Source organism: Apis cerana, linkage group LG6 (genome assembly GCF_029169275.1).
Source record: "Apis cerana isolate GH-2021 linkage group LG6, AcerK_1.0, whole genome shotgun sequence".
NCBI lineage: Eukaryota > Metazoa > Arthropoda > Insecta > Hymenoptera > Apidae > Apis > Apis cerana.
This window is the reverse complement of record NC_083857.1, coordinates 12,135,888-12,152,573: the sequence shown is the minus strand read 5'-3', so window position 1 is coordinate 12,152,573 and position 16,686 is coordinate 12,135,888. Positions and strand designations below refer to the sequence as shown.

The following is a 16,686-nucleotide window of genomic DNA, read 5'->3' as shown; positions in this document are numbered from 1 at the left end:
ATTTTCGTTTATCATAGAAAATTATCAGGATTCAATGGAACGTTCATTAGATTTTCCCGGGCTGATGATTTTGCTCCATCTTCCAGGATTGAGGAAAGAGGGGGAGCTCCACCCTTCCCCCTCCGCTCTCTATTTCTCCGCGGAGTTTGAAGTTTATGTTTACCCTAACTTCGGCAAAGAATGTATCAAGTGTGTACTATCCGTCTCGAGAGTTTTACAGTTGCCATGAAGCCACCGGCGCGCACGAAATATTCCTGATTAAACGCCGGGCAGAACGACGCGGCAACTCTCTCTCTCTCTCTCCTCCGACTGCAAACAATAAACATTTCCGACTTGATGAAAATTCTATTGTACGATGAATATCTTCCGCGGTTTCGCCTCTCCGCAAAATTATTATACCATAATTAAAAAGGACAAGAATGCGACGATGCGGCTCGCGACATAAACGAACGGCGCACGCCCAGATAAAATTAAATATTTCGCGAAATATTTAGCACGGATGCGTGTATAAATCCCTCGTTTTGATAAGTCGTTTTTGATTCAACGGAAGATCGATCCACGGTGAATCGAATAAATAAACGACAGGGGGAGGGTTAAGCGGTTAAGCTACTTTATTTTTTGCGGATATTATCGTGCAATTTTTCGCAAGACGAAATATTTGTCGATGTGAAAAAGTAGAAGAAAAGTAGATTCAAAATTATTGTAAAAATTAAGGAATATTAATGAAATATTCGTTTATTTTTGAAAAGGAATTGGTTAATATCTTGGTGTATAATCGAAACGTGTTTAGGAAGAAAAATTATTATTTGTACAAAATTATGGAAAGGAATAAAGGAGATTTTATATATATATATAAGATCCTTCCTTGTCCAATAATCTTAAACGTCGACAGGACAACGGGGGGATACTTTTTACTCGTCGATAAGAGGAGGGAGTAACTCCTTTCATATTCAATAATAACGTCACGCCGCAACGTAGAGACGCAACTTTGAATACGTATATAACAAAAGTTGGAAACTTATAAGATGTCAAGAACTTTCTAAGATAATACAACAAGACGTGAACGCGTTCTGGCAGCGGAACCATCCCTCCCTCCCTTCCGCCGCCGGCCTCCAACAACTTTCCCAATTTGCTATCTATGACTGCGGCTACAGATTCTAACTCGATACTCGCGGCTCTCCTTTTAATATTCATTAAATCTTAGCCGGCTGTCTTCCAGGAGGAGTCGACACTTCGTTGTCGGATTAACTCGTCCGCGTTGCCCGAGTTGAAAACGACGAAAGCAGCGTGTCTCTCCCCCTCACCTCTCCTTCGAAACGACGAAATAAACGATCAAAAGGTGTTCGCCGTTTTTTAAAGCGATACGCAATCATCAACTAGGTAAATAGAGGGGGAGGAGAAGGAGGAGGAAGATCTTTTTTTCGAGAAGAAGATTTATGAAACGTTTACCCGAGGCCGAGGAAAAAGGGCGAAGAGAAATAATTTTGTAACGGTGCTCGTTGGAAAATATTTTCTTCGGCGGCGTTTTCTTTTTAAAATTATCTTTCTCTCTCTCTCTCTCTTTCTCTCTCTCTTTTAAGTTGTTTTTGAAATTAAAAATTGCACGCGTATTTTTCGAAATAGTTTTATATCGGGAGATATATCGTTGAAAAGTATTTACGAAATTTTCGAGTGATTTTTGAACGATGTATTTAAGGGATTGACGAAAAATCGATTTCCCATCCCTCCCCTCCTCTTAGTAAGTAAACAATTGATGGACGTGTTTATTTTCGTATCGAAAAAATAAAAAATACGCGAGTTTTTCTAGTTAATTTTTTTAGTACCCTCGATCCTTCCAATGATAAAAATTTTTTATTCAAAAAAATAAATATTTGGAAGATATACTGGTAAAAACTATTCCCGCGTTCAACACTCAATTTTCCATCCGACCATTCATTTTCTTTAAATCCAATAACAAGATTCTTCCCTCGTTTAATAACAAAATACAAATTATTCGCTGATATTTTGTGAGAATAAAAAAAATATGAGTGAAACTGGTAACACAGAAATTAATAGAAAAATTTTAATAAGGGTAGAGAAATAATCAGAGAAGATAAGTGAATTTTCGATTCGACTTCCATAGTGGGAGGATTCCAAGTAAAGGGATGTTCGTTAAGGCCTCGACTGAAAGAAAGCAAGCACGCGTTTTTAACACACTATTGCGGGGCACACTATGAATGCATAAAGCGGGCCGGTTCTACCATGAAATTTTCATAACTCACGCCACTTACCGTGAATTTATGCTCGGTCTGGCCGCATTGCCGACATTACCCTTCGCTTTGCGCGACATTTTATCCAACATTTATGATCGCTATAAGCTAAGATCGTTACCCCTGTTACTCGTATTTTTCACCATTATCGACTAATAGGGCCATAAGTCTCGGTACGACACAAATGAAAAACCGCGCCGACCACGCATCCTTATAATGATCCACACCGTCGCGATACGTCGGACAATTTGGCTTAAAAGGCAGCGTATCGAATGACACGCCGTTGATGAAACGAGTTTCGAAGAAAATCAATTTATCGATGAAAAAATTAGATCATTAAAAATATGCCTTCTTTGGAAAGGATTGTGAACATTCTCGTTGGATGTAAATGTCGTGATTTACCGTGATATTAACAATATTAGCGTTGATTTATTTATTGTAAAGATACAAGCCACACGATTTTCATATTCAAAACACGGTAAAGATGTAAGCCACAAAATTCACAATGATTTCTCTCCATAAATCCTGGTGTATACGGTAAATTTCGCATAATTCATATTCACAATTCAAATCCCCCTTCACGGCACAAACATCCACCGTCTACCACCAACTCCCCCAAGAAAAATCCAACGACGTAACGAAACACGCTCCCTCTGAATAAAATTAAGATTTAGAAGAGAAATCCCCCCGTTGCCTCAACCATCGACAATATCTTTAGCATATCGCGGGCGTAACAACCGCGCGAAAATAATATAAGCAGCTTAATCCCACTCCCCCCTTCCTCGTGCGATCTTGATCGTTGTCGATCGTAACGGATCGCAGATAGAGGACCGCGTGCTTTGTCCCGTAAATAGGAGAACCACGAACCACGTTGCTCCGGGCCAATGGCGCGGGATTCTGCGCGTAGCAGCCCGCTCTGACAAGTTTACGGCGTTTAACGGCGATGCAAATGCCGTGGGGCCGACTGTATACGCGCGCGGCCACCGCCGAACCGGCGATAAAGAGTAGAATACACGGACGTAATTACACAGCGCACGGTAATCCTCGTATAACAGGACAACGGGGAGTGGAAAGAGCAAGGGGAGGGGAGGAACGTGGACACTCGAAACCGGGTGTCGACCACGGGACTGGCTGCATGCCAGCTGCTATAGACGTTAGGAAGTGCCGTTTTCGAACCAGTCGTCTGCGCGCCCCTCCCTCCTCGCGAGACTCGATGCGTGTGCACGCCATCCCCTCCTTTCCCCGTGTAGACGCGCGAACATAAGTACTAACGGCCACCAGTTGCCTGCTCTTTATGTCGACAGGGGTGTGTACGCGTGTGTATAAAGGGGGAGAGTATGTATAGGGAGGAGGTTGATAGAAGGGCGATTTTGATTATTTGTTGAATTGGAGGGAGTTCCAGGCATTGGTGATACGATTTAGATATCAGTCGTTTCAATGTTTCGTAATGATGTATAGAGCGAGGATTGTTGAATCTTCAGATTTCAAAGATTTGTATTGTTGGAGGTAAATGTAATTCCACAAACAGATTCATTTTATTTACCAGTTGTCGGTATTTTGTTTTAATCACGTCGTGGCGCTGTAGTCGATCGTACAATGAGCTCAGAGACGATATTGTTTTAACCTTTTCGAACTTTGAGATTTATAATCATTAAGTTTGCTCTTCTTGACGTTTTCGTCTTTTCCATTAATCTAGAGTCTAAAAAATTCGTTCCTTCCGTATTTTAGCAAAAAAAAAAAATCAACGATATAAATCTTTTTATTATAAAATCATTGTCAAAAACAACTCATCGGTGTTCTTCGTAGACTGCTCGTCGTCGAAGTAGAATAAAGCTCGAAACTTTTAGCGAAAGATTGTTGATGGTGCAGCGAAGCAATACGGATGAAAATTGCCCGAAGCGCATCATCCACGACGTTTTGATGGATCTACATTGAGCTCGTGGCGAGTTGACGCGACTCCTTGATCGATTAAGTTGCTGCCAATTCGACGTAATCTTTCTCCCTTTTTAATTTTCCTATCTCCATCATCCGTGCATGAGTTGTCAAGAGTTTCACTCTTTAAAATTTTCGAACGAAGCCCTTCAACCGAACGACTTGGATAATGCGGCTTTAACGAGTTAACGAGCAGTGTCATCATCACTATATTAAACTTTTAATTATTGCAAATTTTCATAAAACATATGTATTTTTATTGTGTGTGTATATATATATACGAAATATGATAATATCAATTTATTTAATTTATAATTTGTAAGTTACTTCATATTTGTTTTAATAAAAAATTACGAGCATAAAATTAGCGTAAAAATAACAGTAAGATATTAATATAAGATAAGAACCTTGAAAGAAAAAGAGATACCTTCTTCTTCACCTTGTATATTAATAAAATTCTCCACACTTTTCTATTTGTGACTTAATCTTAAAGTTTAAAAATAATAATAGCTATTATACGTAAATAACAACTACGCAATCACAGTAAAAATTATATATTTCATATAAACATCTTTCAACTTATATATAGATAAATAACTTCCCTTTAAACTTTATCTTTATTGATGGATCAAAATTTACGTAATATCAATAAAAATAAATAAGCAATGAAATCTTTCTAAAAAAAATTATTTCATCATCAGTTTCAAACGTACATTCAATTTTCTTTTTCCGATTTCACTTTGATTTTTCACAATGCTTAAATACAATCACATTCTAACCTAACAAAAAGATCATAAAAGAACAATGTTTCGTCTTATACATTAACACCTTACAAAAGCATTATCGTAATTCAATGATCTTCCTTTCACCATCACGATACAACCCCATTCCTGTTTTATCAAAATGAAAAAACAGAAAAGAGAAAAACGATCACTTTTTTTCGCACACGCATCACACGCTAGTTTTCCCCGTAGCGAAACGAAATTTAAGTGCGTTCTCGCATGTTTATTCGTCGTTATACGGTTACGCCGCGGGAATAATTGCTCGAAGTGTAATTTTTAGAAACGGTAGCAGCGCTGGCAATAGATATCTAGCCCGTATAAATTGAAACGGCGGCATGCCGCGGCCGGCAACGACGGGGAAAAATTTTAATTTCGTTTCTGCGAGCGGAGAATTATTCTCTCTTCTGTGTACATATATTTGCCTAGATGGCGCCCGTGTATGTGAGCCCGCTTGTCTGCGGGCGCCATGATCGCGCGGACCAACTGTAAATTACGATCAGGTTTCAACTTGGTTAGACATCCAAGAGAGATAAGATGGCCACGGTATACACGGAGATTCGAAAGATCTATCTAGTGGCTTAATGAGAAGTGAAACGCGACACTTACCAGTAATGAAATCAATGTTCGTACCTGTAAGTACTTAATAAAAATCATACAATTCATTTAACAGATAAATTGATTCTCGTAAATTGATTCTCTCAAAGGTATTCTGCCGGTAATTGCCAAATTCTTTTTATATTTACGCGAACAATATCGTGAATTTACATTTGTATTTTATAGATTATATATATTATAGTTTTCTCTAAAAGTAGATAAAATAAATATTAATTAAAATTGTTATATAATTATTTCAATAAGTTTATAAGTTAATAGAATACTCACTTATTTTATTAATTAATTTTATATTTCGTCTCGACATAAAAGTATATATATAAAATATAAAATTCCTTAACTAATACATAATTAAAAAATAATTTCAAGAGTTTAGCATTGACATCGCAACTATTGCGTAAAAAAAAAAAGAAAAAAATAAAAAAGAACTAATTCTACACCATCCGTAATACATAACTACACGATCGAAAATTCGTTCGATACTATCCAAAGAGGGAACCGATATCCCTCTATTTCCATTTTTGCTCGATACAACTAGCATTATCCTATTTGCATGGTGGAAAGCGGCGAGCATAAAACGGGCCGAATTCGGGGGAAAATCGAGCAACTTGTCGCCAATTTCCAACAACCGATAATTGTCTTCGAAGTCGAACCTTCTCGTCCCTCGTACACTCGACTATCGATTATCTATATATATATATATACACACACACATACATACACGTCCCGCCAATTCGATCCCCTTCTATTTTGAAATTACGATTATCATCGTAAACGAGCAGATGGCGCGATATACACTGGTATATGGAAGATTACAATTTCGCTTGCACGGCCAGTCGCGAGGACTAGTAGTCCCGTTTTTATTTCCATCGTAGCTTCTAACGAGATATTGATACAGTCGGATGGGCCGAATACAGCTGTAACTTTCTACTTCTCTCTAGATCTCTCTCTCTTTCTCTCTCTTTCTTTTTCTCGAGTATAGACTCGTCCGCAGTGAGTCGTCGTTACGCGGCAGGATGGGCTCGATAAATCCACGTTAGTATGTGCGGAGGGTTGCCTGTGTGTAACCACCCTTCTTGTTCTCGAGCATCGTCCATAACATCGTTCCAGAGTTCCACGACGCCGGCGGACGACTCGAAAATTTATTATCGAGTTGCGGAGGGGAAAAAGGTGAACACACAGACGTAGACGAATCTCGGCCCGGTGTCCTCGACTCTCGAGTCGAATTCCTTTTTCCGGTACGGGACGAGCGGCGACTTCTGATCACGCGTTACCGCCGAACCAATCGATTTAAAGGGAACGGATTCGAAGCGATTTCCGACGATAAAACTAGTCGTCCAAGCGATGAAAAATTATTGTATTGTGAATTAATGGTGGATATGTTTTGTTCGATATATCAATTAGAAAAGAATACATTTCAGTGAAAAATCGTGAAATACGATTTAAGCTACGATATTGAAAATTTTTAATAAAAATATTCTGAAATAGATGAACTAATAGATGTCTGAGGTTTCAAAATGCTTTGTGCGATTATTTAGAAATTATTTTTTATACAGAAAATATTTCGAGAAGAATATAGAATAATATTTAATAAAATGTGTTAAATGATTTGAAGCAGAAAATGTTAAAAGGGATAATGGATGAAAGTAAGAAGCTTGTCTGAAAATAACGTATTACAAAATGAGTTGTAAGAAGGATCGATATTAACGCAATATTGCTGTATACACGATACGCGCATATTCATCTTTGATCTTGACCAATCGAGCAATATGGAAATAATACATTATTTCAAACTAAAAAGTCGTATTTAATTTATTATATGCAATTATTTGTATTCCGTTTGTTTTATAATCCTGAACGAAAATGATTTGACAGAAATTGAATTTTCAGTAAATGTTTAATCGAATTTATTATTTGTTAAACGAAATTTGACGATATTTTTCGTAAATTAATCTCGTTAATTCAGAATACAATATTTATTTTTGTTCTATGTAACAAGCGTTCATCTTAACCTTATGGTTTCCTGTTATTTTTATATAAAATAATTTAATATTTTATTATTTTAATTTAAAAACTTCTTTAATATGTCACATAAATTTCGAATCCTACAAACATTTATTCTGGAATCTGAAGTCAATTATTTGTAGAATTCAAATCGGAATATAAAATAAATCTTATATTAGATTTACATTGAAAATAATCCCATCTCTAATTTCATGTATCAAATACATCACTCTTTATCAAGAATTTATCATTTACCAAAAAATCTCTCTTTTTTTTTCATCATTATCAGATCATATCAAACACGTTTAATTTTTTTCTATGGCGCTCGACGCCGCATCAGAAGCAACGCCGACGAGGCAAGCAGAAGCCATATTCGTATAATAATTCGAGATTTGAGAGTTCACCGCTGGTGAAGAGAATTATTTTTCACATGAACGTTACCCACACAAGGAAGTCACGATCAGTGATAATATCACGTGCAACGAGAGCCTTGAAATTTTTAACATCGCAGTAACGTAATGATATCTCGAAAACACGGTTGAACTTCATTGTCTTCGTTGACACGCGAGCATTAATTAAACGAACTTATGTCGATATTTGTTCAAAAAAGAAAAAAAGAAAAAGGAGAAAAAATAAGAGGAATCATAGGATATATATAAATAAAAAGAAAGAGAAAAAAAAAATCGTTGGCGGAACAGCTGAATTCCTAACGAGTACACGTTTTACGGCTGGTACGCAATATCGCTGAGAATATAATAAATACCTCTCTGAAAATACGTTCATACACGGTGAACAAATAAAATTGTCCATAAAACCTCGTCGTTACGTTGGAGAATTCGCTGTGCCGTCTCAATGCGTACCTGGAAAAATTTCGTTCTTATGCGGTGCACGCAACCGAGCCGTTCGCAAAGCCAACTTGTATATGACGTCGCTTAAATGTACCATCGTGCAAGGCCATCCATCCATCTTAGGATCGTCGATCCCCGATTTTCGCGTGCAAATGTGGGAAAGGTTTCGTCGGTGCGCGAGAAATAATTCTGTGGAAAGTGTTCAAACGAGATCGATGGAGTGCAGACAATGGCGATCGAAACGCGGGAATAGAGAGAGCGGAAGGATGTGAACGCAAATAGCGTCGAAGGAAATCAAACATGGCCGATGCGCGTAATGGCGTGACGTGACAAACGAGAGAGAGAGGCGAAGGAACTACATACAGGAAATTTACATATCGTTATTTACGCAGACCTTATTCACACACGATTAGAGCGCACTTTGAGGTGTGCTCGGCTCTCTGTATACGTAGAGGAGTATAACGATTTTCGTAGAAATTGATTTATGTACAAAATAAAGGATTTTACGTACGTAAGTATTTGTTTTCCTTTTGGCCGTAGTTTAATCTGTACTTATTGCACGTTGTAGACCATTTGCGTGGTCAAATGGATTTATGATAATTTTGAAAGTTTGAGGATAATAAGGAAAAAGCTATAAATTCTGGCGGATTCATTGGTTTAATTGAATAACGACAAAGGGGAGGAAGTGCTGCCTCCAAAGGAGCGGAAGTTGCAAATCAAAGTATGAAACTTTATGGATAGAAGTGAAATATTTTTTTTTATAAAATATCTAATACGCGTTTTAATTCAAAAAAATAATTAATCGATCGAAAATATCGTTATTTTTATGAATTTTTAAAATCATTTACGATTGTCGACGATATAAAAATATAAAATTATGATAGTAAAATTTTATTTTCATTTTTTACAGTATCATTTTTTTTATTGTCAGTAGATCATAAAATTAATAAATTATTAATATAATAATGAAAATTTTTAACATTTAAATATTATGATATATTAAAATATTCAGTGAAATCTGTAGGTAATTGTTTCTTTATGATATCAATGCGCGTGATCTTCTATGCCGAGTTACGGTTACCAAATGAGAAAAGATAAAGTTAATTTCGTTTCTATTGTCATACTGTTTAGATGTGTCGAAGCTACGCACATTTAATTTTAATATATAATTTAAAATTGCGAATTTTATAATTAATTACATTTTTTATTCACGAGTAAAAAAAATACGTACATTTTATTTGTAACTGTCGGTACATTTCATCTATTATGGAAAAAGTTTGCTTATTGGTGTATTATCTACGAATGATAAGTTATATACTTTTTAATTCAGGTGATTGGTTTATTTTTTAAATAAAATAAATAAATCAACAAATCAACTATAAAGCTTGAACTAAATTTTAAAAATATGAAAAATAAATTTTAAACATTTATTCGCTAATAATATTAATTCTAAATTATTTATATTTAATTGTTATAAATATTATTACTCTACAAAAAAGTATTGCAAATTATTATTATTCAATTTTTATACGCTTTTAAACAATAATATAAATACGATATAAAAATCATTATTCATCCTATCAATAAAGATTGTGTATTGATCATTATATTTTTTATTAGTCTAATAAATTATAAAATAAATTAACAATAAAAATCTAAAAATTGGTAAATTATTTTCACTATAAATTTATTTTATAATCATTTCTCATTTAAGATAGCAATTAGAATATTTTATTAACACATATATAAGTTAAAAACTAATAAAACAGTAAATCTAATTATTATTTTAATTTAATTTGTAAAAATATATATTATATATATATTTACTTTTATAATAAATAATAAAACATAATAATTAATAATAAAAGTCTAAAAAATATAAAATTACTAACAATTTATTCCCAAAAATTAATTTTGAAGCAATCTACAAAGTACATATATATTCGCCAGCGATCGTCTATAAATGCAAGGAAAGATGCGAGAGAACGAACAGTTTTTCACTTAAGCTTGACATAATAGATAGTTTGAAATTATAATATTTTAATTAAATTCTGGCTAATTATTTATTTTTTATCATTTATTCTTAAAATATTTAATATTATTGTATATAATATATTATTTATTCATTTTATTTTTTAATTAGTATTTATTTTCTCTTACACTTACTTTTTCATTTATATATTCATTTATTTATTTTTTTATTTATTCATACACTTATTTATTCATATATTTATATTTTTATTTTTTTATTCATTTACACTTTTATTTATACATTTATTTCTTTTTATTTATATATTTAATTTTATATTTATTTATTTATTTATATATTTTATATATTTCATTATACATATTTTTAATTTTTTTTTAATTTTTATTTTTTAATTTTTATTCATTTATTAATTTATATTATAATTTATTTATTTATAGATTTATTTATTCATTCTAATATAAATAATAAAATAACTTTAATAATTTATTTATATTATATATTTTATTTTATGTGGGTCTCGATGCGTAGTCACCTCCTCGTCGGTGAGACTCGGTAATTGACATCTCTTCCCAAATTTTTTTTTTCAATTTAAAAAATATTATTACAAATATTTCACTAGAAAATTTTCAAAATATTTTAATATAAAATATATTTCATTAATAATTTTCGGAAAGTGATAGCAAGCCAAGAACTATGCACACCTGCAATCCAATCTAAACATTTGCATTTTTCGTTTGATTTCGTTCAATTATTTATATATTTCCCTATCAATCATATAGACTGGATTGCAGATATTAATATAATAAGATATTAATAAATCATATCATTTAGATTAAATTTTAAGTGCATTTCGTATCAAGATACACTCTCTAACTTAAAGCGAAAAATAAATATTCTCAATTCTTTTATTCTCTCTTTCGTTATTTTTCATCTCGAGTTTCTTATAATTATTCGATTCGTTTCTTACTTTCTTCCTCAATTCATTATATATTTATTTTTTAGTTTAATTTGTCATTTCTTTGTCACTTATTTCAACTCACCGTCAACCATTTGTCACGCAACGGTGGCAGAAGTGATCGGACTGCTGCTCTACTTCCGGTGGCCAATCGAGAATCCACGCTCTGATTGCTGGCTTTTGATGCTTGATTAAAGTTAGATCTTGCGGTTGAATTCGGTTATTCTCGGCTAAATCGGCTCCAGTGATCGAAGATCTAGTATCTCTTGCTCCTTCTGAACCGTAAGTCCAGATTGTAAGTCATTCTTCTACCAGACCATTGTCGTAATCCTCGATTGATCACGATTGATAAGCATCTTCTCCAGCGATACTTATAAATTCATTGACTTGAGTCGTAATAAAATGATGACATGAATTTTCGTTTTCTTTATTTTTTCTTTCTTTTTTATATTTTTTCGTTTCTTCTTCGCCTTTTATTTATTCCCTTTCTTTTCGAACTCTTCTTTAATAGTTTTAATGGTTAGAAGTATTAATTGGAAATATAAAAAATTGAATGATTAGCTGTTTTTTTTTTTTTAGTTTTTTTTATTTTGCTTTAAGCGAAACGAGCATATGTTTGATAGTACTAGTAAGTTGTTATGTTAGATTTTAGTTCTGATATTAAGATCTAGATTAAGTTAGTTAAAAACCTCATCGTTGAACGACGTTGAACAACATTGGACGATCTAGAATATAATTTTAAGGCGTAAAATATTTGTTATTTGTATTTTATATTTTGGTATAATATTTTCATTAAATTTTTTTCCTATATTCTATTGCTTCTTAAATTATTTAACATTTGTATTAAATTTCTTTTCTAAATTTCTGATTTTTTTAATTTATATATATTGAATTGCATTCAATTGCAGATCATTTTATTAAATTTTTTATGTTATTTATGTTTTTTACATTTTATGTTTTTTACAGGTTTCGATGCATAATCATCTCTTCGTGATAAGATCTGTTAAATAGTTTAATCTTTGAAAAATTCTCAAATATATTTCGTTTGAAAATTTTCCAAAAATTATTATTTAGCTTGATATTAAATAATATCAAGCTAAGAATTACACAATCCTTTAGATTTTTGAATTTCAAATACTATTATATTTCACTTATCGTGAGATATCAAGAGATTGATTGACATGATCATTTTCTTATAGTAAAACTTAATAATTGGTATTGCTTTCCAAAACATAATTTTGATTGAAATTTTCTGATCAAAAAATTTTTAATAAAAAATTAAAAAATATTAATAAAAATAAAAATTTAAAAAAAAATAATTAATTATAAGCTAAAAATAAATATTCTTAATACGAGAAATAATGTCTCTATTTTTTTTACATTAAAAATCAAAATATATTTTTATGTACTTTTGACATAAAAACGGTGAATATGTTCAATTGACATTTCGACCTCTATGATTGTATACTAAAAGTATTGTAACAGAAAAAAATAGTGTAAAAAGACAATAAAAATTTGAAAATTAGAGCCATCTCAGAATGTCACAAATAAAATAGACACAAAGAAAGAATAACAAAAAAAAAATAAAGATATAATAAGAATTGATTGTTAATCATTTTTTAAATATTTTGATTTTTTAGAGATATTTTTACTCAAGAAATGACGCTGACAATTACTTCTCTTACTCTATCCTTCTCTTATTGTTTCTTGTCTTTTTTGTATCATTTGCAAAATTTAACAAATAATGCTGATTTTAATATTTTTTAATCTTTCTCTGTTTATTTCTAATTATTTATTTTTTTTATTTTGAAATAAAAAAAAATATGAAAATATAAAAAATATTATTTATTAAAACAATATATATTTTTATAATACACTTGTAACAAAAATACAAGTAACATAAAAATTATATGGATTGAAGTTTAATTTTATTTGTTATATGAATATACATGTTATATTGTTATATTTAAATATAAGTTGCAAGATAGGAATCTTTAATATATCGTCGAACATCATGAAATCTTTATAAAATATTATAGATATCATATTCTTCCATTTGATTTCTTTTTCTAAATCATACAACTTATTTTACTTATCCGAGCATGGTCATTTTGTTATTTACATACCCATAATCAATTTATTCTACTTTTCTGAACAAAACTATTGTAGATTTTTTAAAAGAATTTAATTTATTATTATTCGCGCTATTATTTTAACAATAATAAATAAATCCCCTTCGTTATCAATGCCTATTTTAAAAAATTATTTTTGATTTAAGAATTATTCATCTATTTATATTTAAATTTCAAACAATTTCTTAATAATTACATAATAATTAAATCTAAGATTTTATTTTGAATAAATATTTTGTTTGTGAAAATTTCATTTGTTAATTGCATAAAACTTCAGAATTATTAAAAAAAAATTTATACACATTATTTAATTCTGCCAAAGTCGCAAAATCTTATCCTTTCCACCTGATACGACACGGCATCCATCTGGAGACCAATCCACTGCATAAATTTCGTCTGCATGACCAGGTAAATCTTGACAAAGTTTTTTCGTTTTTAAACTCCATACTATAACAAGAATAAAAAATAATTTTATTATAAAATGATTCTAATTAAATTATGTAATGATTATGTTTATACTATCATTAATCTATTTTTTTAAAAATTAATTTAGAGATTCATTAGAAATAGAATACAATAAATAATAATAATAATATTTTATCAAATTTTTTATCAAATAAAATCTTCATTTGTATCATCTAATTATTTTTTATAAAATAAAATAAAAATATATTGATACATATTTATATATATTAAAATAATATAAAAATATTTATTATTTTTATTTACCTTTTAAAGTAGAATCTGCACTGCCACTAACAAGTAAACGAGAATCTGCACTCCATGAAATTGAATATACAGCTTGTACATGGCCTCTTAATGAAGTTATATATTTTCCTGTATTTGATTCCCATAATTTTATTGATTTATCAAATGAAGCAGATGCAATTATACGACCATTTGGCGAGAATTTTACATCGTTAATCAATTGCTGATGTCCTGTCAATCTTGCTAAAAATTTAGAGAGAAAAATATTTATATTTTTATTTTATGAAAATACTTATATCTACTTATATACTTGTGTGTGTGTTATAATAAATAATACCAATGAATTTTTTTTCCTTTTCTGGTCTCCATAGATATAATGTAAAATCATCAGAACCAGAAACAAGTATTTCTTCGCCTACAGATTCATAACATTTTTTTGCATATTCTACACGAGTTTCAGTTTTATTTTGCTCTGTTCCAAAATGAAAAGGACCAGTTCTGAGTACATAGTCGACATTTAATGCTAAAGTATTCACCCAATGTGCATGACCTTCTAAAGTTCTACATAAAATTCCCTATATATATTCAATTAATTTAATTATATGAATATCTTATAATGAATTTTATATATATATTTGCTGTTTTTTAATAATTTAATATATATTTGCTGTTTTTTATCTAGTATGTTTTTTCTATTATAACTTACATCTTCAGCTCTCCACACTTTTATAGTTCTATCTTGTGAAGCAGAATAGATAAGATCATTTCCACCCCATTTAACACATGTTACACTTTTTGTATGACCAGAAAGAATACGAACTGTTTGTGAACGTATTGTGTCCCATATTCTTAAATCACAATCTTTTGAAGCACTAACTAAATACTGGCATTCGGAATTTTTGTGATATGGTTCCCAACATAGAGAAGTAATCCACATTTTGTGACCTAACATAGCTTTTCCTAAAAATGCATAAATATAAATTATATTATTTGTATTTTAAAAAATTAGTTTATTTTTCATTTTTTTATGAGTAAATTTAAATTTTTCTAATAGTTACCTATCTGTTTTCCTGTTTTTGGATTCCATAATAATATGGTACCATTTTTACATGCAGATGCTAGTTTAGTTCCACATGGAGACCATGATATACATAATACCCAATGTTTATGTCCTTCACATGTATAATATGGAGTTTGTGTATATATATCCCAAAATCTAACTGTTGTATCTCCAGAACCACTAGCTAAACATGTTCCATTAGGTGAAAAAGCAACTGATATTACTGCCTCTTTATGTCCTATGTTTCAATAAATGTTTGTTTTTATTTAATATATATAAAATTTTATAATTGTATATAATAAAATATAAACCTTCTAAAGATCCAGTACATCGTGTAATTGCTTTCACTTTAAAAATTGCTTGTGGTTGATATATAACTTCAATTATATCCTCACTAACACTAAAATTTTCTTTGATATTATTTTCCAAACTATCTGTGATCTCAATATTATTTACATAAAAAGCAAAAGGTATAGGTTCTTCATTTTGTAAAAGTGTATTACAAATTGTTTGTAATTTATCAACTGTAATATTTATAGGTAAGTCTAATAAACCACCAGGTAATATTTCACCCTTATCTGATTTAAAACGTGATAAAATCCGTTTAACTTTTATTGTTTCTGTTGAAGAATTTCCATTATTTTGTTTATTTTCATTTTCCTCTTCAAATTTTCTTTTATTCATGTTTGAATAATTATTATTTAGATATTTCTTAAAACGATAACAGTATAAGAATTTATATAAATTATATTTGCATTAATAAAATCGTATTAATTTTAATATTATTCATATTAGAAAATAAAAAAAAACTTTTAAATTCATATAAAAATAATTAATTATTTATATAAAAAAATTTTATGCACGTGATCAGAAAAAAATTCACAAACAAAACTTAAAAGTTATGATTTTGATTATAATATGTGATTCTAACCTATTTATTTATAAATGAAATAAAAATTGGTCAAATTTTCAATGAAAATTTGAATTTAATTTAATCGTTGAAAAACTTTTTAATGCAAAATATTTGTTTTAATTATCAAGATTTTTTAATATATTTTATTAAATAATTATAATGTATTTATTTAATATTTATGTTTTATCTATTATATTTTATCTAATATTTTTTAATAAATATTCATTAATAAGAATTTATTTTTGTATTTCTTTTATTTTTATAAAAAAAATATAATTTATATAATATAATATAATATAAAAGTATATAAAAGTATAATTTATATAATAAAAATATCAATAATCAAATCAAAAATATAATAACAATAAATAAAAAGTTATATAAAATTTATTTATAATTATTATTCTTTGATATTGATAATTTTAGAAATATACAATTTCAATTTAATTAAAAATTATTTTTTTAAAGCCGCTCTTTCATGTAAATATATGTATATCTAAT

The 16,686-nt window shown here is 30.1% G+C and overlaps 1 protein-coding gene across 1 annotated transcript; it reads right to left on the bottom strand.

The window, feature by feature from the left end:
- Positions 1 to 13,198: 13,198 nt before the first annotated feature.
- Positions 13,199 to 16,593, bottom strand: LOC107994085 (notchless protein homolog 1). Its single transcript, XM_017050844.3, has 6 exons — positions 15,584 to 16,593; positions 15,271 to 15,510; positions 14,919 to 15,172; positions 14,550 to 14,787; positions 14,234 to 14,455; positions 13,199 to 13,951 (listed from the first exon to the last, which is right to left on the bottom strand). The coding sequence occupies exons 1-6, from the start codon at positions 15,954 to 15,956 to the stop codon at positions 13,812 to 13,814; spliced, it is 1,467 nt and encodes a 488-aa protein (XP_016906333.2). The 5' UTR covers positions 15,957 to 16,593; the 3' UTR covers positions 13,199 to 13,811.
- Positions 16,594 to 16,686: the final 93 nt, after the last annotated feature.

Excerpts from the sequence above, each read along its gene's own strand:
- LOC107994085 (XM_017050844.3), bottom strand. The coding sequence starts at position 15,956 with ATGAATAAAAGAAAATTTGAAGAGGAAAATGAAAATAAACAAAATAAT. Across the intron at positions 15,511-15,583 it reads ATGTACTGGATCTTTAGAAG|GACATAAAGAGGCAGTAATA; the intron begins GTTTATATTTTA and ends ATTGAAACATAG. Across the intron at positions 13,952-14,233 it reads TGCAGATTCTACTTTAAAAG|TATGGAGTTTAAAAACGAAA; the intron begins GTAAATAAAAAT and ends TTCTTGTTATAG.